The following is a 25,421-nucleotide window of genomic DNA, read 5'->3' as shown; positions in this document are numbered from 1 at the left end:
CTTTAGTTATTGTGTAGACTTCCTATAATGTCCCCTTTCCAGACAGTCCTCATCACTTCAGTCTCCATATAAATAATTCATCTTTATAGCTGAAATCACTTCCATTGCTCTTCTTGGAATGCTTTCTGCTGTCATTCTTGAGCTAGTGGGCCCAGAGCTGAACATGGTGTTCCTACTGAGGGTGTACCATTGACTATATGTTCAGGAGGTATAAGAAGTTAATTAACTCAAAGTAAATTACAATGGTTTTTGTGGATGCATGCTAAGCATATCTCTGAGATGGGGCTTGGTGGGGAGGGAGACATGGCCAGTCTTAAGGATGGATGGGGAGGGGGGCACTCTAACTGGTGTATTCCTAGAGTGCTCTCACTGAGTACAAGCTGCCATGATCCTTTCTAGCTTGTGAAATCTGCAAGTATCAGCTAAAGTAGTTCACTAAACTTCCCTGTTAAATAGAGACATCAAATTCACCTAGGCATTCATTCAGTGTACATTCCCATACTTAATCTTGGCTTGGTGTAGTTGTATGCTCAAAGCAGGCAAATTTCCATATGTATGATGATGGTAGAAAGGGGGATTCAGCAGCCTCTTTACCGCCTTGGAAATGGGAGAGGTCTGCATGGACCATATACACTCTCAATGGACTAGACTACTTTATGCAAACATGCTGCTTGGGACTTAAGGTGAGATAAAGAAGGGAAGATAGCTTCTGTGCAGAGCATGGCTGCTATGGTGAGAATAAGGAAAAAGAGGCAAGTCTACATGGCTTTCAACATAAACACCCATGGAGGCACCATAGTGTGTGTCCTCTCTAGAAGCAGATAATCTGATACACTCCAGCCTTTTGCTATTAGAAGGGAAAACATCACACACACCCTGCCCCCCATGTCCACAGCAGTAGGTCAGGCCAAAGCTTCTGTCCTCCTTAGCTATCTTCAGCTACCTTCAGCGTGAGAGAATCTCTAACTGCCTTTGTATATTGATGATAGTTCATACTGGCAGATGCACTACCCCGATGTGAGGTTGAGTTATTCTATATTACACACACTACCTCCTCTTGCTGCAAATGCATGAGTTAGCAGCAGTGCATACCAGACCGGAGGAATCCTGCATCTGGCATGAACAGGTCTAGTCACCTTCATAGCAATTTGTTGGATGGAGAGAGTGCGGAAAGAATTCAAACACCAAAGATTGTAGGCCGGAAACCAAGATTTATTTTAATACTACTTATGAATTAGTTTGCTAGTTCATCTGGGAGCAAAGGACACTGTACTTCTCTGGATTTATAGCATAGTGGGATAGAGCATTTAGAAATTCCTCCAGTGGGCAGAGAGCTGCTCTGCATCCTCTCACCAATTGTTCCTGCAGAAAGACAATCAAGTTCACACCCATTTAATAAATGTCATATGCTTATGTTGCCAAAACCCCTTTTGTATGATCTCAAACAGATGATGATGAGGCAGAGGTTAAAGAACTTAGCCAAAAGGTCCCACTGAATCAGTGGCCAGGCCAGAAAGATAATTAGGCGCCTGCCTACTCATCTTGTGGTTGAGTATTCATGTTCCCTCTGACAGTGCAATCAAAATCTTATTCCACAGCTTAGTCTGCTGGCAATCTGCTGCAAGACCTACTATCTAGCCACTTGCATTGCAGAGCCACCATTGAGTCCTTACCTCTCCATTGTAAGACAGATGTACAAACCATTCTTCGGACTGGTGATGCTGATACAGTTCCACTGTCACATCTGCGGCATAGGGTGGCCACTTGTGATCAAAGGTCCCCAGTGCCATCAACAGAGGGATGAGGGTAACGTCATGAGCAGCATAGAGAATGAGCTTTCTGAGGGATGGGAGGAGCGATACTAAAATAAACATTTTGCATTTATTTCTCTGGATATCTAGGTACCACCTGAATGTCTTTGCTAATGGTGGATTAGCTTTTAAAACTCAGATAATGGTTACATACACAACTGTTCCTTTACTCATACACGTTCAATGTCTAAGTAAATTGGCTCTTTACAGGTACAGCCAGTCACTGATGGTAGCTAGAGAGACTATTATATTGTCCTGTACCTGGCCTTTGTAGCAGGAGATGATGGATCCATTGCTTTCATTATATTCTCATGTACTGCATAGAGAAGAGGACCAACACACATCTGGAGAACCTCTCTAGAACAGATGGAATTGGAAATTAGCCTGAAGAAAAAACTGTGGTCCACACAAAAAAAAAAGTTGGCGAACTCTTGATCTGTCCTTTTATTTCACTTTTCCATTTTGTTTGCTCCGATATTCGGATACTCAACCTAGGGTTGTGACCTGTACTGGGGTCATGACTATACCCTCCACTTCTGGATGGCTTGAAGGAAAGGGGGAATCCTGAAACATTTTGTTTTAATGCAGGATCAAAATATGGAGAGGTTGAGAACCACAGCCCCAATAAAAGGGGAAAGCATTCCCATCACCAGAGAAGAGCTGCTGGGCATTGCAGGTGAGGGAACTTTTTTTTAAAAAGGAAAATACACATCCTTTGGCAATAAGTTAGCCTCCTATCTCCTTTTATGAACAATTGTGAAACGGTTACTCAGCTATGTATATCAGCTGAAAATGTTCTGTAAGTCGTGTGCTGCAGGCCTACTCTTCCCACCTGTATCAACCCCTCTCTCTGCAGCCTTGCTGTGCGTTACAGGTGATGCACCACCAGATAATTGTCTGCCTGGTGGAAATCAGATTCCACGTCTGGAATGACATCCTGCAAAAGGGATTCTCTGCTCATCCAGCTCCAGCCTCCCATACTGGAACCTTCCCCGCTTCCCCCCTCAACCTAGTGAAGTGCAGAACTTTTCCTTCAGGCTGGGGTCTGGAGGTATGAGACATCACCTTGAATTGTGTCCCAGAATGTAAATCATTGAGTCGATAGATCGACGCTCAATCGTTTTCAGGAAGTTCTTCAGCACGAGGCAGCTGGGCATGTCATGTACCTGAAAGAACATGTGGGGTGTAACAACCAGTGTGCAGCCACGCAAGAGCAGGTACCAAGGAGACACACACACTTACTCCTAAACACAGGTGTTCATGGGCTAAGTTTCACAATATGCACACTTCACAGGTCTGCACTTGCTGTAGGAAACTAAATTGTGAAGGGTGTTGCAGTTTTGGGGGAATTTAACATAAGGAGCTGGCCCTTATACTAATGCAAGGTTTATATTATTTCTTCTTAAGCTTTCACTCACATAAAGAGCACTAAACATGCTCTTGGCACCTGTGATAGAGATACAGAGCTATTCGGCTGACAGCCAGATCAGGTGAACCCTATTAGTTCCAATGTAGAATAGGGTTATAAAAAGGAGTTTGAGCCTCTCTCTTTGAGACAGGGAACTTTGAGCAAAGACAGAATCCTGCAAGAAAAAGCCCTGGAACCAGCCGAACTCAAGAGGAAGGATAGGCCAAGGTCTATGTAAGTTAACAATAAAGGCAAACTTCAGGAAGGCATTAAATTTGTATAATATGTACTGTGGTAGGAACTGTGTGGAAATGCTGCCTGCCTGTAGGCCCAGTTCTTTGCATGCTGATTAGAGCTAGATAAATAGGAGGAAAATTTTTTGCAAATATATAGGCCAATATTTGAATTATTTACTAAGCTTTGTAAGCTGAGTGAAGGAAGAAAAATATTTCTTTGATAACTTATTTCAGGGGTGGGGGAGAACTTGCCACTTAAATAATTTTTTCTATTTAATAACCACATGCCTGCCAACTCTTGTTGATTAGAGAAGAGGTTGCTCTGAACCTTGCTTCATATTAAGACAATCTTCCTCAGGCTGCTACTTTCCAAGAGCTGCATCCAGCCAACTGGGTTGCACAGGCAGATGCCTGTGGAACGCCATTGACTTTACGGGGCTCTGCATATCCATAGGGGTCTACCTGTGTGGATCAGCTTGCAGAATAGGGGCCTGACATTGCTTCAATTATGTCCAACCTCACTTGCTCAGCGACGATGTTGTCAAGTAGAAGAAAAAAATCCACCGACTTCTCACTGTCGATCCCCATCTCCTCTCGAATCATCTTCAGATCATCAGAGATGCCCGGCTGCAACAAGACACTTTCCATTTTACCCCTGTCAAGAAAAAGAGGCTTTTTAGATCCTCAGGCATGCTGGCAAGAGCAACAAGATAGCCACAAGAGAACCTCCCTGCTCACTGGGTAAGGCTGTCTTCCAGGAGTGCGAGGGGGAAGAGAATGGAAACCGCTTAGTGGTGGATGGCGTTCTAGCGTTTGGAATGTTGACACTAGAAGAGACAGATTCTCAGTGTCTGAGCTGACGCTGGGATTTTAGCTTTGTCAGTAGGACTCTAACCTGGGGAGGAGATGTTAATTCCAAGGAGGAAATCTAAATGACACACAAGCATTTCAAAAGAAAAGGACATGCTCAGCAATGATTACATATCAATTAGTAGTCTGTCACTGGAACTCAGCCCACCTGTACCTCCAGGAAGCACTACTTTGCCAAGCTTGCTTCACAAGGAATGAGCAGTGAAAAACCTCTGGACTGACTTCTACATTTGTTGTATTTATTATAGGGGCAATGCAGAGGGATGCCTTTAGGTAACTTAGCCTCTAGCCCCTCTTTTCTAATCTTTTTAAACTTTGCCAAACTTCACCAACTTGGGCAGTGACTGTCCACGCTGGATCTTTGCTTCAGTCTGAAGGGGGAGGGAGGGAGGGAGTTTCAGCAAAAACTCTTCAGCCTTTTCCCAGAACTAAATTGGGGGAAAACAGTTTTATCAATGTTAAAAAGAAAAAAGTCTGACCATTTCTTTCAACAACTCTAGCACCTCACAAATCCATCCCTATTTGGCAATCCTCCCAAAAATTTTACGCATATGCAATTGTTCAGTGCTTGCTCCTTAGAGGTGTGAATGTTCCAGCTGCAGTGTGCATGTTCTCAGGCCTCATTGAGTTGCCTGCAGCAGTCAGCCTGCTGGCCTGTCCACTTCTTACTCCTGACCCCATCAAAATACACCCTACCTTGCAAAGCCAAGCACTCAGTTTTCATATGCCAGAATTAAGGTTGCCTCTTTGTGTGTGAGAATTCTGATAGTCTTTACTGGGCTGTAGACAAAAGTGTCAAATAATCCAAGACAAGCCTAGTACATATGTGCAAAGGGGACAGAGTTAGATAGCATTGGCAACCTTAAATCTGGCATTTATTAACTTGAGTGCCTGACTTTGCAACCTTAATGTTCTTTTCATGTAGATTTTTATAAGAAATATTTTAAATTCTCAGATAAAAATTTTGTTAAAAAGGTGCTCAGCCTTAACTCCAATCAGTTAAGGGTATAAATATTACACGGATGTTGTAATGATCCCAAAACACTACACACGCCCTGGACATTCAGAGTTAAGATTAAATTTAAAATATATCAAAACACCTTAAAGAATGGAACTGTAGAGTTAAGACTCCCAAGCAACCTTAACTCTGCTGCATAGTGATGCCATGCTATAACCATACAATTATGATTTGTGCACAAGTGTCCGTAGTGATTAAACTGATCTTTCAAGAACCATTAAATATTTTTTTCCCACATAGTGTCACTAATACTTTATGCAACTGCACAGAGACAAAGAGTACAGCCATTGCAATAGGAAGAATTCAGTGAATGAGGAAAACATGGTGCTTTCAGTTATTAGCAGTGATATGCCATGATGGGGACCTCATAAGGAGAGATGTGACTGGGGATTACCTGTTCAAATGCTTCAGGCGCCGGCAGTTCTGATAATTGGGGTAGAGGATTTCAGTACTTGCTTCATCAGTGACAATAGCGATGGGTCCTGTAGAAGGGACAAGAGGAGGCTTTTGTTATCTCTAGCATAGCTGGGTTTGCCTTATACTAGATCTGCTTTCACCAGTACAGGAATACAGAACTGGGCCTTTGTGCAAGATCATCTCCTATTAAAGTCAATTTCCTTGTGCAAGGTCTCACCTTTGTCCTCATGTCCTTTCAAGGCTCTGCCAGATTCTATTTTTGTTAATCAATATTTACATTGTGGTACCACCTAGAGGCTGTTCAGGTTGGAGCCTCATTGTGTGCGGCTGTGGGCATACAGATCATAAATGGCAATCTCTGCCCCAAAGAGTTTATTGCTGTAGGAATCTTAACTGAGCCAGGGTGGGTGTGCGCGAGTGTCTGTGTGTGGTATTTCCTACTGCTGAGTTTAGTATTACTGTGTACCACAAAATACATTCGTCCCTGTTACCCATTAAGAGAGTTATGAGCTGGTAGGTAACTTTATTGCTGCCAGGACATTCAAGCCCAGGGACCAACAGCAAATGAGATGCTCTCAAGACAGTCATATCTCTAGGGCCTGCTCCCTGTGACATTAGTCTCACATTGGTGAGCTTCAGGGTGAAGGTGTTTCTGGATGGTCAAACTTTTAACAGGGCTCAGGACTCTTACAAGCAGAATGCTCCAGGTTCTCTAGAGAGACATTTCAGACCTGACAATGTAATGTGGCCTACTCTTCATTTCTCATTGCCTGTTTCTGACACTGGTAAATGCTGCCCTACTCAGTCAAGCTGAGCTTGCAGCACCAGTGGCAAGGGATCAAGGATGGGTATCAACATGAAGCCAAGGAAGAGACAGAGCAAAAGGCAAACTGACAACTCATGCCCTAGGCAGGAGATTCTAGATGGGAGGAAGAGCAACCCAGGGTGGTGGGGAGACAGCAACCTGGGGACCAGAGCAGTTGGGATGTGTGAGAGGAGAGTATCTAGGGTAGATAGAGGGTGGGAAGAACAGTCAAATGACCCCCCCCTCATACCTTCTTTATGCTGTTGGAACAGCCCAGCCAGCAGACACCGCGTGGACTCCAGATTGCGAACAATATTAGTGGAACGGATGCTGAAAGAGAGAAGGCAGCTTGTGACCGTACCTGTAAACAAGGCCACATCCAAGAACAACCTGTTGGACATGGGACCTTGATCTCCTCATGAATCAGCAGCTCCAGATACCCACTGTCAATATTAGCATCACTGAAATGGCAACTTGGACACCAGAAGGCACTAGTGCAGTGGTTCTCAAACTTTTGTACTGGTGACCCCTGTCACACAGCAAGCCTCGTAGTGCAAACTCCCCCTCACTTATAAATTAAAAACACTTCTTTTTTTTAATATTTAACACTATTAAGAATGCTGGAGGTGAAGCAAGGTTTGGGGGTAGAGGCTGACAGCTCGTGACTCCCACACGTAATAACCTCAAGACCCCTCCCCCCACAGTTTGAGCACCCCTGCACTAGTGACTCCTGGTACAAAGTTGTATTGGCCATGTGGGAGGGATCAGAGGCCTGCAGCGAGAAACACTGTGGGAAGAGGATGTCAGTCAGGGAGCTTTCATCCAAGAAGTAAAAGTGAGGGCTGTGGGGGGACTCATGCAGGAATTTTCAGAAACTCACAAGACCTCAGAAGGTTTGAACACCGGAGATAGAAAGTTGATCTTCTCCACGTAGCTTCTCCTCAGCCTTTCCCCGAGTTCAAACATCTGCTGCATCCCCACTCTTGTCAGCTGCCCAGCAATGACACCACCCTGGGGAGAGAAACAGCAGTCACATTCAGTGCCTGGAAAGACTGAAGTCTCAAAGAGGAACCTGATCAAGGGTAAAGAGTTTCTCACCTTCAGTGTGGTCTTTTTGTATTGATCTTCATAAGGGGAGTGGGGTTTTGGCCCACCAGAGAGGTCAGTTACTGTGTAATCAAACTGGGTTTGAGCAGGGACTTCTAACAGAGTTGGATGCCACTCCACCTGATGCAAAAACATGAGAGAAATGCTTCAGTAGAAAATTATAATCTTCCAATCGCATCAGAACTACTCTGGGCTACACCAAACATGGGGGAACACATTGCGCTGCCTCCGCGATAATGAGACAAGATCAAGTAATACATAGTACATGATGCTATCATCTCCTGTTATATAGCACAGCATCTTGGAACATATGGTAGTAGGACATCTGAGACCCTCCGTTATTGAGACATGCAACAGGACCTCTCTATTGCTCCTGAGAACCTCCAGCGCTGAGACAGGTGTACCCGTCTAGCAGCTGAAGAAATAACAGACAATCACATCTGCTACTAACAGCAAACTGAATTTCAACTTGAGCTAAATGGTAGAGCTAGTACTCTCAGATTCAAGCACTCCCAATCGGAGTCCATGAAAAGCTGGGTCAATCACAATGATGTCCAGGTAAGGGGGGGTAGTGTAGTGCCTGCTTACTGGAGCAGCTTGCATAGCAAGTGCTCATTGCCTTGGCACAGCTGTCTGTGTCCGAGTATTGGGAGTCGAGCACTTGGTTAAAGTGGCAAGTAGAAATGGTTTTGCCACTTCAGTGGCAGGGAGCATGAGAGGGATGATCTCTACTGCTGCTGCTGTACTGGCAAGATCTAGCCATTTTTTACTCCAAGCCCTAAATTTGTGCCACCTACAACAGAAAACTGAAGCCAGTACCCATTGTACCAGTACAAAGAAGGCGTGGACCCGGATGGAACTTGGTTCAAAAGGGCAGCAAAAAATTGGATCTAGCTGGTATTTGGCAAACACTGTAATTAAAAGTGGCTTTGTGCACCTAAACAGATAAGTATCTTCTTCAGTAACGACGTGTAGTTACATACATTTGGAGAAAATGTGACATTGTAGTTGGATCTCTGCACATGATGCTATTTAAGTTAGAAGTGTGACAGACATCTTTCTGAGAGTGTCAGATGTCAAACACTATTTTATATCAGATACTGAGTGTGGCTAAGAGATAGGACATCAGCAGCTTCTCTGTACACAAAAGTGAATTTATAGTATTTCCATGTAGTTAAACGAGTGATAATAATTATGTGTACTTCTACAGTAACAGAGGATCCAGTTCAGCTATGCACCCACACTGACTTCAATAGAACATGTTCGGGCACTCAATATTAACTACATTTTAAATTAATACATTAGAACCTTGTTAAACTGCAACTTCCTAATTCCCATGTTTAAATAAATGGTGTGAACTCTCTTCTCAGCAAAGATTTAACAGCAGACTCCTGTAATGAGGTTTCATATTGCCAAGACTTCATTACTTTTGCACATTATTAGAGAGTATGTTTACTACTACGCCATATTGTATAAATAATTAAAATTAAACTACAGCTGTCACAATAAATGGATAGGGAACACTGTAATGAAATAGCTTTGTTATTCTGTTCATTTACTAATTAAAAAAAAAAATCAGCACTTGGTAATGGGACTCCCTGTTGTCACGCCAAATGAGGAAGGCTTTATAGTATTGTTAATTGCATCTAACTTTAATTAATTACTATTTTATCCAATATTGCTATTTTTTCCAAAATGGTATCCTAACAATTCTGACTCCCTTTATCCTGCTTGGATTTGTGTACAAGTCAATTTGAATCAGAGATCTCTCTCATCCCTGTTTTAAAGACAGCCATTATACCACCCCTGGCTAACGTATCTACCAAAGCCACGAATTTGATAGCAATCTAGATTACAGTTGGAACCACATTTGGAACCAAACACTCATAATAAGCACAGTTGCACTGAACACATTAACATCAAATATGATCTGACCAACACTAGACAAGATGCTCCCTCTTCTTCCACCACACCAGCTCCATTTATTATCTACATAGGTAATAAAAACCTAAGATTTAGGGGCAAAAATGAAAATGTTCTGATAGGATTCAGATACCACATCCAGGAGTTGGAAGATTCACCGAGTCTGAATCCCTGCACATACAAATGTCTCTGAAGCAGGGCACTGACTATGTTTGGGAGGTACAGTGTCATTAGATTCTTAGGTCCAAAGCCCTTACCTAGGAATTGCAGTTGTTCTCAGCACGATAACCAAAGCACAAGCTAACCTTGCAAAAAGACATGTGTTACCCTTCAAAGGCACTTTGGTCTTTTGGGGGTGTTTAGGCTTTAGAAACAATTTATGAGATGCCCAAAACAAAAAAACCCCAGAGTCTAGGCCAGAAGCCCCACCACCAGTCGGCACCATTTCCCAGCGTTGGATGCCAGAACCACCAGGCTCCCCAAGACAAAGGGCTGCCATGTCTTCACTTTGTCAAACCCATCCTGTTCACCATCTCCTCTCCTCCTGCTAAACCACACTGCCACTTCCCTGAAGGATAACTGCTCTTCTCCTCATAAATAAGTGTAAAGCACACAGGAGGTAGGGAGGTTGGGGAGAATGGTGTACAGATAAGCATTTTGTTTTTAACACTAGTTGTCATTACACAAAGTAACTGATTTGGAGTTGCGAGGAGAAAACTAAAAATTAAGTGGATCCAGTAGTGGATTTCCCTCCTCTCCTCCCAAGCTTTATTGCACCAGAATGCACTGGGAACCAGACTTTTCTAGTGCAAGGGCACTGAATAGAAATGTTGTTTGTCAGGAGCCAACATGGCTTAATAGACTGGGGCTTAGCAGACCGGATTTCTAGTCCTAACTCTGCTGCAGGGAGGAGACCTTAGGTAAATCATGTCCCCTTGTGCCTCAGTTTCCCCCATCTATTAAATGAGAATAATGATACTTCCTTTGTAAAACACTTTAAAAATCTAGTAATAAAAGAGAAGTGGTATTATTAAATGGTAAAATGTGGGAACCAAAATACAGTTGGGTCCAGAAGGATCCAAATGCTAGATCTGAAATTTTGCCACTCTAGTTGATCTGTCAGGGGCCAGATTTTACTATTGTCATGTCATCAGCTATACTTGTTTATAAATATGGTAAAGAAACTGGGAGTTCAATCAGAGCTGAGTCTGGACTGTGAATCAGCTGTACCAGGAAGAGTCAGAATGCACACTTTAGCACAGTAAAAAGAAAAGGAGGACTTGTGGCACCTTAGAGACTAACAAATTTATTAGAGCATAAACTTTCGCGAGCTCACGAAAGCTTATGCTCTAATAAATGTGTTAGTCTCTAAGGTGCCACAAGTCCTCCTTTTCTTTTTGCGAATACAGACTAACACGGCTGCTACTCTGAAACCTGTCATTTAGCACAGTAGTACTTGTCTACTTGCCAGCAGACACTACAGTTTAGGAACAAAAATTACATAGATTTTACTTGAAGTCAAATTTTAAAAAACAACAACAAAACACCTCACGGTTGTGCTCCACTGCTCTCTAGTGCAGTGCTACTCAAAGTGGTGGTCCCGCTGCCAGTCTGCGCGCACATGGGAAAAAAAATCTGCCAGTCCCCCACATCAGATAGCTTGAGAAGCACTGCTCTAGTGCACCCCTGTCACTGCAGATACTCTCCCCAAGATACAGGGACAGCAGCTTCCTCTGCTCCTCAGATCAGCCACACTGCCCTTACGTCCGTAGCCCCCTCTCACCTGCTCTGGTTTCGGGATAGGTCTTAAAGGAGTGCGGGCTCCATGCCGAAATATGACCTGGACCAGCTTCAGCTCCAGCTGATGGCGATCGCCGCTGTCTTGAGTTTTGTCCCTTCTCAGCTCACCCAGGGCTACCCTCTTCTGGTGCACACAGAAAGCCAGGGTGCCCAAGACACCCACTCGAGCCCAGATGCCCATGCCGAGGGGCTCTCCTCCCTCACAAATGCTGCGTGTGGATTAGTATAGGCAATGGCAGCCCTGGGAAAGGGTGGAGGCGCAAGGAGGCTGCACCTCGGCCCACGAATTCAGCCGCCACAAACAGGCGGCTTGGGGCTGCCCAGACAGCAAGTGAGAAAAAATCGGGACACTTTTCGGGGGGGGGGGTGGTGATAGCTGCGTGTTATAAGGCAAAGTCCCTAATATGGGAACATCTGGTCACCCTAGCTGGGGGGGGGGAAGGGGGAGATTGTTGACCCCCCACTTTCCTTCAGCACAACCCGTGAGCGAGCTGCCAGGGCTAAGCCCAGCTGCGCCCGGGGCGAGCAGAGGAGCAGGGGAGGGAGGGAGGCAACGCGCCGCCGCCGCCGCCTCCTCCTCCTCTCCTTGCAGCAGCCCCTCTCCTGGTCGCGGGGGGCGGGGGGCTCGCTCCTCTCTTCCGGGGGCCGGGGCGGGGGAGAAGCGGGCCCGTCCCCGCTACAAACTCCGGAGCCTCCCAGCCGGAGCCGAGGGCAGTTCGACCACCCCAGACAGTGAGACGAGCGGCGCTACGCACAGGATTACGGGAAATGTAGTCCCCCCCAGCATGTTCCCTTGCTGGGAGCCCGCGGAGGGACTACAACGCCCAGGAGGCAGCGCGGCGACCTCCTCTTTCCTGGAGGCGTTCGGTGCGCGCTCGCCTGTGAACGCGCTGTGGCGATAGCGCATGCGCAGAAGAAGGACTCTCGGGCCGGGATTCTGGGCGAGTGAGGGGGTCTCGCGCTGTGGCTGGCCCGCCTGCTGCGCTCGGGGCTCGCTGAAGTTCCCGCCGGGCTGAGGCGAGGCGTGTGCATTGGCGAGTGCCCGGGCCTTGGGGCTGGGCGGCGCCCCCGCAGCTGCCAGCATCTCTCCCTCACCTTTTCCCGTGCGTAGTCCACGGTGAGCGGCTCCCCGTGCCCAGCTGCAGAGATCATCCTTCCATGTTCCTCAGAGACTGCAGAGGGCAGAGCCACCCACCCTTTGCAACCCTCTTCTCCAACACCCCCAAGCTGGTCCCCTCCATAGTCTCCCATGCACCCCAAGATGTTCAGGAAGCCCCCCTCCCGCCCCCCGACACCCCAAGATGTTCAGGAAGCCCCCCTCCCGCCCCCCGACACCCCGAGATGTTCGGGAAGCCCCCCTCCCGCCCCCCCGACACCCCAAGATGTTCAGGAAGCCCCCCTCCCGCCCCCCGACACCCCGAGATGTTCGGGAAGCCCCCCTCCCGCCCCCCCGACACCCCAAGATGTTCAGGAAGCCCCCCTCCCGCCCCCCCGACACCCCGAGATGTTCAGGAAGCCAAACGCCCCCCAACAAATCCAATCCCCTACTGTCATACCTGGACTCAGCTTCCTACACTATGTCTAACGGTTTCAGAGTAGCAGCCGTGTTCGTCTGTATTCGCAAAAAGAAAAGGAGGACTTGTGGCACCTTAGAGACTAACAAATTTATTTGAGCATAAGCTTTCGTGAGCTACAGCTCACTTCATCGGATGCATTCAGTGGAAAATACAGTGGGGAGATTTATATACACACACAGAGAACACGAAAATAGAGACTGGGAGTGGATGAGTCATTACACAAAGAAAAACTATTTCCCCATGGTATTTGTCCCCCCCACTGTTCCTCAGATGTTCTTGTTAACTGCTGGAAATAGCCTACCTTGATTATCACCCTAAAAGGTTTTCCTCCCCCCCCCCTTCCTGCTGGTAATAGCTCATCTTAAGTGATCACTCTCCTTACAGTGTGTATGGTAAAACCCATTGTTTCAATTTCTTTGTGTGCGTATATAAATCTCCCCACTGTATTTTCCACCAAATGCATCCGATGAAGTGAGCTGTAGCTCACGAAATCTTATGCTCGAATAAATTTGTTAGTCTCTAAGGTGGCACAAGTCCTCCTTTTCTTTTATGTCTAAAGGCTTATCTACACTTGAAAATTCATTTGGATTAAGGTAGAGTGTGAATTTAAAACACAACAGCTCTTCCAGAATAGTCCCCTGTGTGGACATTCTTGTTCCCAAATAAGAGCGTTCACATGGGTTGGTTAATTTCTCCCAAGCAGATGAGCCCTTAATTAGGAAAAGAGAGAGAAATTAGGTTGGTAGTGGGTAATGCTGACCTCTTTTCCTCATCTGGACATATCCCTAGATACCAAATGTGTAGCAAGACACTTCTCCACCCCTTAAACCAGGGGTGGGCAAACTACAGCCTGGGGGCCGCATCCGGCCCTTCAGACATTTCAATCCAGACCTCAAGTTCCCACCAGTACTCCAGGGTCAGGGTTTTGCCCCACTCCTTGCATACCGTGGCTCTGCGCAGCTCCCAGAAGCAGCGGCATGACCCCCCTCCAGCTTCTACACATAGTGGCAGCCAAGGGGCACAGCACACTGCCCCTGCCCCAAGTGCTGCTCTCGCAACTTCCATTGGCTGGGAACCATGGCCGATGGGAGTTGTGGGGGTGGCACCTGTGGACAGAGTAGCGTGCAGAGCTGCCTGGCCGCGCTTCTGAATAGGAGCTGGAGGGGGGACATGCCCTGTTTCTGGGAGCTGCTTGAGGTAAGCACCACCCACAGCCTGCACCCCTGACCTCCTCCCAACCCCCGCCCCATATCCCTCTCCTGCCCTCTGAACTCCCTGATCCCAGCCCAAAGCACCCTCCTTCACCCCAATCCCTCATCCTCCTCCCTACCCCAGAGCCTGCACTATCAGCCAGAGCTCTCCCCCGCTCACCCCCTCACCCCAACCCCTCTGGCACACTGAACTCTTCATTTCTGAACCCACCACAGAGCCTGCACCCCCCCCCCCAGCCAGAGCCCTTACCCTCTCCTGTACCTCAACCCCCAATTTTGTGAGCATTCATGGCTCGCCATAAAATTTCCATACCCAGATGTGGCCCATGGGCCAAAAAGTTTGCCCACCCCTGCTTTAAGCTATCTGCATCCAGTTCTAGAACTGTACCTCCCATTCCATGCTTTTTTGTGACTGCTATAAAAAATGTTTGGAGGGCCTGTACTACACATTTGTGATGGAATATAGTGGTCCTATTGATTTGTCAATCGCAAAAGTCCTGTTTATTTTCACAGAGCCAGGATTTCACTCTTGGTGTCTAAGATACGAGCACACCTTGATCTGAGCTGAGATGCTGGCTAACGGGCACAGTAGAACTCAAGATACCATGCTCTGTCTCTAGGCAGGGTGATTGTATTGTGTGCTGGAACTTGTCATCTCCCGATCTACGTGTCTGTATAATGAATGAAGTTGGTTGCAAGATGTTCCATTTTATGCTGGTTTTGGGCAGTTTGGCAAATTGCCAGCGTACCTCCCTCAGGTGGGCAGTTTTTTCAGTGCCTCTGTATTAACCAAAAAGAAAAGGAGTACTTGTGGCACCTTAGAGACTAACAAATTTATTAGAGCATAAGCTTTCGTGAGCTACAGCTCACTTCATCGGATGCATTTGGTGGAAAAAACAGAGGGGAGATTGATATACACACACAGAGAACATGAAACAATGGGTTTATCATACACACTGTAAGGAGAGTGATCACTTAAGATAAGCCATCACCAGCAGCAGGGGCGGGAAAGGAGGAAAACCTTTCATGGTGACAAGCAAGGTAGGCTATTTCCAGCAGTTAACAAGAATATCTGAGGAACGGTGGGGTGGGGTGGGGTGGGGTGGAGTGGGGTGGAGGGGAGAAATAACATGGGGAAATAGTTTTACTTTGTGTAATGACTCATCCATTCCCAGTCTCTATTCAAGCCTAAATTAATTGTATCCAGTTTGCAAATTAATTCCAATTCAGCAGTCTCTCGTTGGAGTCTGTTTTTGAAGCTTTTTTGTTGAAGGATAGCCACTCTTTGGTCTGTAATAGAGTGACCAGAGAGATTGAAGTGTTCTCCAACTGGTTTTTGAATGTTATAATTCTTGACGTCTGATTTGTGTCCATTCATTCTTTTACGTAGAGACTGTCCAGTTTGGCCAATGTACATGGCAGAGGGGCATTGCTGGCACATGATGGCATATATCACATTGGTAGATGTGCAGGTGAATGAGCCTCTGATAGTGTGGCTGATGTGATTAGGCCCTATGATGGTGTCCCCTGAATAGATATGTGGACAGAGTTGGCAACGGGCTTTGTTGCAAGGATAGGTTCCTGGGTTGGTGGTTCTGTTGTGTGGTGTGTGGTTGCTGGTGAGTATTTGCTTCAGATTGGGGGGGCTGTCTGTAAGCAAGGACTGGCCTGTCTACCAAGATCTCCAATGGACTGTAGTTACCTCAGGAAGTCAGTGGTGTCTCGAAGATTGCTGGGAGTGCTGGTAACGTAGGGCCTGAGGAGGGAGTCTACATAGCCAGACAATCCTGCTGTCAGGGTGCCAATGCCTGAGATGATGGGGCGTCCAGGATTTCCAGGTTTATGGATCTTGGGTAGCAGATGGAATACCCCAGGTCGGGGTTCTAGGGGTGTGTCTGTGCGGATTTGTTCTTGTGCTTTTTCAGGGAGTTTCTTGAGCAAATGCTGTAGTTTCTTTTGGTAACTCTCAGTGGGATCAGAGGGTAATGGCTTGTAGAAAGTAGTGTTGGAGAGCTGCCTAGTAGCCTCTTGTTCATACTCCGATCTATTCATGATGACGACAGCACCTCCTTTGTCAGCCTTTTTGATTATGATGTCAGAGTTGTTTCTGAGGCTGTGGATGGCATTGTGTTCTGCATGGCTGAGGTTATGGGGCAAGCGATACTGCTTTTCCACAATTTCAGCTCGTGTACGTTGGCGGAAGCACTCTATGTAGAAGTCCAGGCTGCTGTTTCGACCTTCAGGAGGAGTCCACCCAGAATCCTTCTTTTTGTAGTCTTGGTAGGAAGGTCTCTGTGGGTTAATATGTTGGTCAGAGGTGTGTTGGAAATATTCCTTGAGTCGGAGACGTCGAAAATAGGATTCTAGGTCACCACAGAACTGTATCATGTTCATGGGGGTGGAGGGGCAAAAGGAACTACAGTCCATTGGTGATCTTCCTAAAAACACCATCCTAGCCACTATGGATGTAGAAGCCCTCTACACCAACATTCCACACAAAGATGGACTACAAGCCGTCAGGAACAGTATCCACGATAATGTCACGGCTAACCTGGTGGCTGAACTTTGTGACTTTGTCCTCACCCATAACTATTTCACATTTGGGGACAATGTATACCTTCAATCAGCGGCACTGCGATGGTTACCCACATGGCCCCACAGTATGCCAACATTTTTATGGCTGAGTTAGAACAACGCTTCCTCAGCTCTCGTCCCCTAATGCCCCTACTCTACTTGCGCTACATTGATGACATCTTCATCATCTGGACCCATGGAAAAGAAGCCCTTGAGGAATTCCATCAGGATTTCAACAATTTCCATCCCACCATCAACCTCAGCCTGGACCAGTCCACACAAGAGATCCACTTCCTTGACACTACGGTGCTAAAAAGCGATGGTCACATAAACACCACCCTATATCGGAAACCTACTGACCGCTATTCCTACCTACATGCCTCTAGCTTTCATCCAGATCATACCACACGATCCATTGTCTACAGCCAAGCTCTACGATATAACCGCATTTGCTCCAACCCCTCAGACAGAGACAAACACCTACAAGATCTCTATCATGCATTCCTACAACTACAATACCCACCTACTGAAGTGAAGAAACAGATTGACAGAGCCAGAAGAGTACCCAGCAGTCACCTACTACAGAACAGGCCCAACAAAGAAAATAACAGAACGCCACTAGCCATCACCTTCAGCCCCCAACTAAAACCTCTCCAACGCATCATCAAGGATCTACAACCTATCCTAAAGGACAACCCATCACTCTCACAGATCTTGGGAGACAGGCCAGTCCTTGCTTACAGACAGCCCCCCAATCTGAAGCGAATACTCACCAGCAACCACACAACAGAACCACTAACCCAGGAACCTATCCTTGCAACAAAGCCCGTTGCCAACTCTGTCCACATATCTATTCAGGGGACACCATCATAGGGCCTAATCACATCAGCCACACTATCAGAGGCTCGTTCACCTGCGCATCTACCAATGTGATATATGCCATCATGTGCCAGCAATGCCCCTCTGCCATGTACATTGGCCAAACTGGACAGTCTCTACGTAAAAGAATGAATGGACACAAATCAGATGTCAAGAATTATAACATTCAAAAATCAGTTGGAGAACACTTCAATCTCTCTGGTCACTCTATTACAGACCAAAGAGTGGCTATCCTTCAACAAAAAAGCTTCAAAAACAGACTCCAACGAGAGACTGCTGAATTGGAATTAATTTGCAAACTGGATACAATTAATTTAGGCTTGAATAGAGACTGGGAATGGATGAGTCATTACACAAAGTAAAACTATTTCCCCATGTTATTTCTCCCCTCCACCCCACTCCACCCCACCCCACCCCACCCCACCGTTCCTCAGATATTCTTGTTAACTGCTGGAAATAGCCTACCTTGCTTGTCACCATGAAAGGTTTTCCTCCTTTCCCGCCCCTGCTGCTGGTGATGGCTTATCTTAAGTGATCACTCTCCTTACAGTGTGTATGATAAACCCATTGTTTCATGTTCTCTGTGTGTGTATATCAATCTCCCCTCTGTTTTTTCCACCAAATGCATCTGATGAAGTGAGCTGTAGCTCACGAAAGCTTATGCTCTAATAAATTTGTTAGTCTCTAAGGTGCCACAAGTACTCCTTTTCTTTTTGCGAATACAGACGAACACGGCTGCTACTCTGAAACCTGTATTAACCAACAGAGCCTTTCCTGTGCAAATATCACCATTTTTGTAGGCCCTGTTCCTTATGTTCTTGTAAAAATGATTCAAATATACCTCTTTCCCCCTGGCCCTCAGGCTTGAAATATGATGGAGGATCTGTTAGGAATCCAGAGAGAGATGCTGAAATCTAGTGAGTTTTATTTTCTGATAAATAAATAAATAAATAAATAAAATAACCTCACAGTCCACTGGAGGGCTACAGTGAGTGCTGGAAAGGATTTGTACTGCTTGCTGAGAGTGTAATGAAGAAAGTGACCGTGGCAGAGAAAACAGTCCATTCACCTTTTTTATCTGGAAGGGCAACATTTAACATCCCCCAAGTTAGGGATTATGGGGTGGTCAGCTAGAACGCCTGTTTGATCTCCCTAGAGAAGGTGAAGGGGATTTGTGAGAGATTGTTGCAGGTATTTTGAAAGGTGGCACTGATAAGAACAATGTCTCGACAGCAGGTAGTTGAGAGTATTAGTGTATTCCGTCTGCTTTTAAAACATTGGAAAAGAAGAGAAGTGCGTGGGTGTTGGTAAGAGATGGTTTGTTGAGGAGAGACAGATACAATGTCAGAGACATTTAAGAGAGACTCTGCAGTGGTGCTGTGCACTACCATCCGACTTGGAGGCAGAAGCCTCTAGGGAGAAGAAAGGAAGGAAGAAGGGCCTAAAAGGGTGGCCTGGGCAGTAGTGGCTCAAAATGAGTCCACCCCAACCACTGCTGCTAGGACCCAGGGAAATGGTCTTTCCTCTCTTTAGATAAAGGGGTTGGGAGCTCTACTGTCAGCACTTCATGTTGTAATTCTCTGATGTCCCCAGCTGCCTCCATGTTGGGCCTGCCATGTGCACTGGCCTCCTGGCATTGGGGTGTCTCAGATGAGAACTTATAAAGCATAACACAATAGCCTGCTGCCTTCAAACACAATGGGCAACAGAGGACAACGAGATCCAGCCCCCTCCTCCAGCCAGTGTCCTCGCCTTTTGTGCTTCCTGAATCCAGTCTTGTTCACTGGAATGCCCTGGCCCCCCCAAATTGATCTGTGTATCTAAGTTCTGTTGGACACTGGGTCCCCTTCTAGCATAATCAATGCCACTCCTTGGTGGGGCCTTGGGGATCTCCAAGTCCTGGAGCCTCCTGGGAAATTTCTCTATAGCCTTATAGACCAGTCCAGGCATGCTGTGGAGACACTTTTACAGCTCGGGAACTGACCATCCTTACTTCCCTGTTTTCCCTGCTTCAGTTACCTGCTCTCCTGTCTGCTGCACTATCCTGCTTCAGTCACTTCATGGGGGATCATCAGGTAGGAATACAAAAGAAAACTAACTGCATATTTATGCTGGCTGTAGAACTATTATAATTATAATAGAAAACCCTAATTAAATAAACAGGTAAAAAAATGGGGAGGGCATTGTAATGCTGCCTTCTGTGACTCAAGAGTACCAACCTCAGGGCGGATTGTTAAGAACCAGGGCACAAACCCCAAACTTGTTGTGAGTTCTATACTTAGATTTCACCAATCAATTTTCAAATGCAAACTCTTCAGGCATTAAAGCAGACTTAATGTGGAGCCACAGACAGCGTCTCTGGTTACTCTGGTCTATCTTGCTACCCAGGTGAGCTTTGTGATAGATAATTTCTTACACCAAGAATCACAGCAATATTCGGTTGCTTCCAGTTCCAAAGGACTAGTCACTTACCCCAGGTCATAGAATCATAGAATCATAGAATCATAGAATATCAGGGTTGGAAGGGACCCCAGAAGGTCATCTAGTCCAACCCCCTGCTCAAAGCAGGACCAAGTCATCCTAGCCAGGGCTTTGTCAAGCCTGACCTTAAAAACCTCTAAGGAAGGAGATTCTACCACCTCCCTAGGTAACGCATTCCAGTGTTTCACCACCCTCTTAGTGAAAAAGTTTTTCCTAATATCCAATCTAAACCTCCCCCATTGCAACTTGAGACCATTACTCCTCGTTCTGTCATCTGCTACCATTGAGAACAGTCTAGAGCCATCCTCTTTGAAACCCCCTTTCAGGTAGTTGAAAGCAGCTATCAAATCCCCCCTCATTCTTCTCTTCTGCAGACTAAACAATCCCAGCTCCCTCAGCCTCTCCTCATAAGTCATGTGCTCTAGACCCCTAATCATTTTTGTTGCCCTTCGCTGTACTCTTTCCAATTTATCCACATCCTTCTTGTAGTGTGGGGCCCAAAACTGGACACAGTACTCCAGATGAGGCCTCACCAGTGTCGAATAGAGGGGAACGATCACGTCCCTCGATCTGCTCGCTATGCCCCTACTTATACATCCCAAAATGCCATTGGCCTTCTTGGCAACAAGGGCACACTGCTGACTCATATCCAGCTTCTCGTCCACTGTCACCCCTAGGTCCTTTTCCGCAGAACTGCTGCCGAGCCATTCGGTCCCTAGTCTGTAGCGGTGCATTGGATTCTTCCATCCTAAGTGCAGGACCCTGCACTTATCCTTATTGAACCTCATTAGATTTCTTTTGGCCCAATCTTCCAATTTGTCTAGGTCCTTCTGTATCCTATCCCTCCCCTCCAGCGTATCTACCACTCCTCCCAGTTTAGTATCATCCGCAAATTTGCTGAGAGTGCAATCCACACCACCCTCCAGATCATTTATGAAGATATTGAACAAAACGGGCCCCAGGACCGACCCCTGGGGCACTCCACTTGACACCGGCTGCCAACTAGACATGGAGCCATTGATCACTACCCGTTGAGCCCGACAATCTAGCCAGCTTTCTACCCACCTTATAGTGCATTCATCCAGCCCATACTTCCTTAACTTGCTGACAAGAATGCTGTGGGAGACCGTGTCAAAAGCTTTGCTAAAGTCAAGAAACAATACATCCACTGCTTTCCCTTCATCCACAGAACCAGTAATCTCATCATAAAAGGCGATTAGATTAGTCAGGCATGACCTTCCCTTGGTGAATCCATGCTGACTGTTCCTGATCACTTTCCTCTCCTCTAAGTGCTTCAGGATTGATTCTTTGAGGACCTGCTCCATGATTTTTCCAGGGACTGAGGTGAGGCTGACCGGCCTGTAGTTCCCAGGATCCTCCTTCTTCCCTTTTTTAAAGATGGGCACTACATTAGCCTTTTTCCAGTCATCCGGGACTTCCCCCGTTCGCCACGAGTTTTCAAAGATAATGGCCAAGGGCTCTGCAATCACAGCCGCCAATTCCCTCAGCACTCTCGGATGCAATTCGTCCGGCCCCATGGACTTGTGCACGTCCAGCTTTTCTAAATAGTCCCTAACCACCTCTATCTCTACAGAGGGCTGGCCATCTCTTCCCCATTTTGTGATGCCCAGCACAGCAGTCTGGGAGCTGACCTTGTTAGTGAAAACAGAGGCAAAAAAAGCATTGAGTACATTAGCTTTTTCCACATCCTCTGTCACTAGCTTGCCTCCCTCATTCAGTAATTGGTCAATTGCACCAAAAACAATGTTTGTAGTCAATCCTGTTATAAATTATATAAAGATATATTAAATAGAACAAGGAAACCAGAGAGTTATTTACAAAGTTAAAGCAGGTAAACATACACACACAAATGAGTTACAATTTTAAGTTTTAAAAGGTAATAAAAATTTCTATAATCAGCAAGCTCTATATGTCCTCTAGGGCTAACCCAAGCTAAGCAGCTAGAGATCTCTCACGTATGCCTAGAAACATCCCCCACCCCCACCCTTCAAGCAGTGTAGAAGTATGAAATTCCTTTTGTTTGGGGTTTTTATCCTCCTGCCATGTGATCTGTGCTGCAAACTCAGCTGATGGTAGGAGTCCACTTGTATGATCCATCTTCACAAGGGAGAGAACAGGACAACAAAAGTCTTTTGTCCTTAACAAAACTAACACACAGGTGAGACAGACTGATTCCAGCTATGTATTTGTCAGTGTTCAAATGAGACATGGGGACCTTGGCATGAGCTGGCACCTGGTCTGCCAGCATCACAAGCATATCTGGAAGGGGAAAGACAGGTAGAAGCAGACCAAAGGTGGATCTGAATTCTCAGTCTTGAGATGAAATGTTCCATATTCCATTTTTACTCCTTTCAAACATTTAGTTCCCCTTGTTTAGTGGTGTTTTGCAGCATGGCATGGAGTCTACAGAAAGGTTCTTGAATTTCATTTCAGTGTAAATATATACTAACTTAAATATATAAAGAAGTTATGTAGCATCTTTATTAATAAATCTTTTCTCTCCTTTTCTTTTGTAAAGGAGTTTAAGGTTTGAATCACACAGATTCTTTTCTTGTTAATTCCTATGAGCCTTTAGTTTAAGAATGACCGTTGACCATTCTCTCCTCCATTCCACCCAGGCTTTTCCCTGCTTCCTTGCACCATTCACCTTCTTTCTCCCCTCCTTTGGTTCTTTCTCTTTTAGGATGTCAAATTTTAAACTCCATTGGGTGGATGGGGCTGTTTTACACTAGAAGCGTTCATGGCTGTTATCAGCAGGCTATTTGATTTATAGACAATTACAGAGGTGGTTCAAGAGGCTAGCTTTGCTATCCAGATGGTTGAGGCTCTGGGATTAAAAAAAACTCAGAACTGAGTCTCAGATCCTGGGTCAGCTGATTCAGGCATGCAGGGTTTAGGCCGGGGTGGGTGCACTAAAAATAGCAGTGTAGACATTTGGGGTCTCACAGCCTTGGCTCCAGCCTGAGCCTAAACACAGCCCAAGCCCCGCAAACCTGAGTCAGCTGACCTGGGTCAGCCGTGTCCATGCCATGGGTCTTTTATTGCAGTGTAGACATATCCTTTGTGTCTCCGATTTCCACCCTTCTGATCTGATTTTAATCAGTAGCATTCTGTCTGTTGATGCCGAAGTTATCATGTTACAGACACACATCCACACAGAAAAATGCCATCAAGTTGAGTGTAAGGCCTTGTGTGCTCAACTAATAATAGTGTTATCCCTAAGGAGGACTTCAGGAAAATGGAGGAATGAGGTTAACCTCAGCATTATATTAATATCTTCAGGGCCTCATAATATGGCCATGTTTTTCTTATCTGGATTAAGAAGTTCCTCTTACACCTTATCATCTTTCTAATAAAAAACATTCTTTTCTTTAATAAGAATCTGACTCCCACAAAGAGAGCCAAACACTGGGCTTTTCTGATTTACACTCTTAAGCTTCCTGTTTACATTGGTTTGAAACTCACAGGTCTGCTAAGCCATCTGCCTGAACTGTGAGTTTCTTGCATTAGCAACTTTCCACCACAGTTCTGCTGACAAAGTAAGATTTGGGGTGCCAGTCCAGCCCTAGAGGGAGGGTATCAATGCTCCCCACTGTCCCTTTCCCAGGTGGGGTTTCAAAGCTGCCTGATGATGCCTTCTCTCCCCCTTACTTTTATCTCCATATATGGCCCCCATCACTATAATATCTCAGCACTTGACAAACATTAAGGAATATATTCTCATAACAGCCCTCTGAGTATAATTACTGTTATTCCCATATACCCAGATCGGGAAATGAAGCACAGAGAGACTGCGATTTTCCCAAAGTCAGGTGGAAAAGTCAGGAATTGGATCCAAGATCTTCTGAGTGCCAATCCTGTGCCATGATCACAAGACCATCCTTCATCAGCTCCCTATACTGCCTAGACCAAGTTAGGGACTTCAGTGCCTCTTGGAGGAGCACTCTTCTGTCTTTCTCATGTCGACGTGGTACCCTGTGCTTTCTACCCTGCCGGTGTTATTCAGGCAGAGCACACAGTACAGTGCTGCTGATTGGAGGGGTTGATGAAGCTTAGCAGACGGGTGATATACATTACAGTGGTCTCATGAAGCTGGCAGGATTTGGGTGCATGGAGCAGGACAGAGATGTGGGAATGGGCAGGACTGAAAATAGGGTCTAGCAACCTGCATAGAACTTAGAGAAAGGAGAACAGGTTGGAGGGGGTACCAGGAAGTTAGTCTGTGTGTGGATGGCCAGTATGCTAGCTACAATTGCAAGCACCTCTGTGAATAGTTCTGTTAATGAAGAGCCAGCTTAGTTTTATAATCATGGAGTCCTTGCATTTTATTAACCCAGCAGGCAGTATATGAAACATAGGGGAGAGGAAAAAACAGAGAGAAACAAAAAGGAATGAACAGGGGGAGGAGAGAGGAAAGAGACCCAGGGAAGAAAGTGAGACCAAGGCAACAAAACAAGGAGAAAGAAGAAGCTGCTCCAAACTGTGGATGGGTGTGGATGTGGTTAGGGAAGAGTATTATATTTTCAGGCAGAAAATAAATGTTTGAGGAATTAGTAAAAAGAGAGAAAATAGCAGCAGATCAAACAGAGAATGGAATAATGAAATATAAGCAAGGCCCACAGCTTTTAGATTAGTGAATCACCTTAATTTGTTTTGCTTTCTGTGCTAGTATTTCCCTGCCAGATAGCCCACAGCTCTGTAAATCTGCAGGGAGAGAGATAACAGAATGTTGCCTTTCTGGGGGTTTGACTCTTGCTGCTTTGTACCATTCCTGGTAAGCGTATATTTTAAAATATAACATGCCACAGCAGGTGTGTGCAATTAGAGGAGGACTCCCCGAAATAGCAGACGGCTGTCCATTTTTTAGCATATGGTGTTGCCCTTTTTTCCTTTATCCAACTGTGGAGAAATTTATTCTAAGATGCATCATATATTCAAAAACATATTCTAACTAACCTATCTGTCTCCCTCCATCTATACTAATATGACCAGGAAAAGGGGAACTGCGATTTAAAATGCCAGCCTTCATGTTGTTTGTATTAGTGGTAAGAGTTAGTTCTACTCCAATAGCTAAACAGATTTCAGGCAAACTTGCCTCCCAGAAGTGGATTCCAAATTTCCCTCTGGCTGAAATTTAGCAGCAATGCAAAGACCTGCACCTCTTCAATTATTATTATTATTATTATTATTATTTATTAATTACTAAATACATATTTTGTCTTTCTATAGAGTTTCCAAACAGTGAATTGAGTCTCACAACTCCCCTGTAGGGTAGGTCAGTAT

The 25,421-nt window shown here is 45.7% G+C and overlaps 1 protein-coding gene across 2 annotated transcripts; it reads right to left on the bottom strand.

The window, feature by feature from the left end:
* Window positions 1-1,191: 1,191 nt before the first annotated feature.
* ACP6 (acid phosphatase 6, lysophosphatidic) lies at window positions 1,192-12,159 on the bottom strand. 2 transcript variants are annotated; one of them, XM_038387306.2, is made up of 10 exons: window positions 11,379-12,159; window positions 7,664-7,792; window positions 7,446-7,576; window positions 6,816-6,895; window positions 5,738-5,825; window positions 3,978-4,110; window positions 2,877-2,977; window positions 2,073-2,168; window positions 1,674-1,839; window positions 1,192-1,362 (listed from the first exon to the last, which is right to left on the bottom strand). In XM_038387306.2, the coding sequence occupies exons 1-10, from the start codon at window positions 11,574-11,576 to the stop codon at window positions 1,243-1,245; spliced, it is 1,242 nt and encodes a 413-aa protein (XP_038243234.1). In that variant the 5' UTR covers window positions 11,577-12,159; the 3' UTR covers window positions 1,192-1,242. The 2 variants fall into 2 exon arrangements, with proteins under 2 accessions (XP_038243234.1, XP_043365782.1); XM_043509847.1 differs by having other exon boundaries at window positions 1,702-1,839; window positions 11,379-12,133.
* Between the last annotated feature and the right edge of the window lie 13,262 nt (window positions 12,160-25,421).

Source organism: Dermochelys coriacea, chromosome 1, assembly GCF_009764565.3.
Source record: "Dermochelys coriacea isolate rDerCor1 chromosome 1, rDerCor1.pri.v4, whole genome shotgun sequence".
In the NCBI taxonomy this organism is placed as follows: domain Eukaryota; kingdom Metazoa; phylum Chordata; order Testudines; family Dermochelyidae; genus Dermochelys; species Dermochelys coriacea.
Note: the sequence above shows the minus strand (reverse complement) of the source record. Positions and strands in the feature narration are given on the sequence as shown.

Bases quoted from the DNA above. Each gene is read 5' to 3' on its own strand.
- ACP6 (XM_038387306.2), bottom strand. From the start codon at position 11,576: ATGGGCATCTGGGCTCGAGTGGGTGTCTTGGGCACCCTGGCTTTCTGT. The intron at 7,577-7,663 runs GTGAGAAACTCT...TTCTCTCCCCAG, and splicing joins ACAAAAAGACCACACTGAAG to GGTGGTGTCATTGCTGGGCA. The intron at 1,840-2,072 runs GTACAGGACAAT...CCCATCCCTCAG, and splicing joins TCTCCTGCTACAAAGGCCAG to AAAGCTCATTCTCTATGCTG.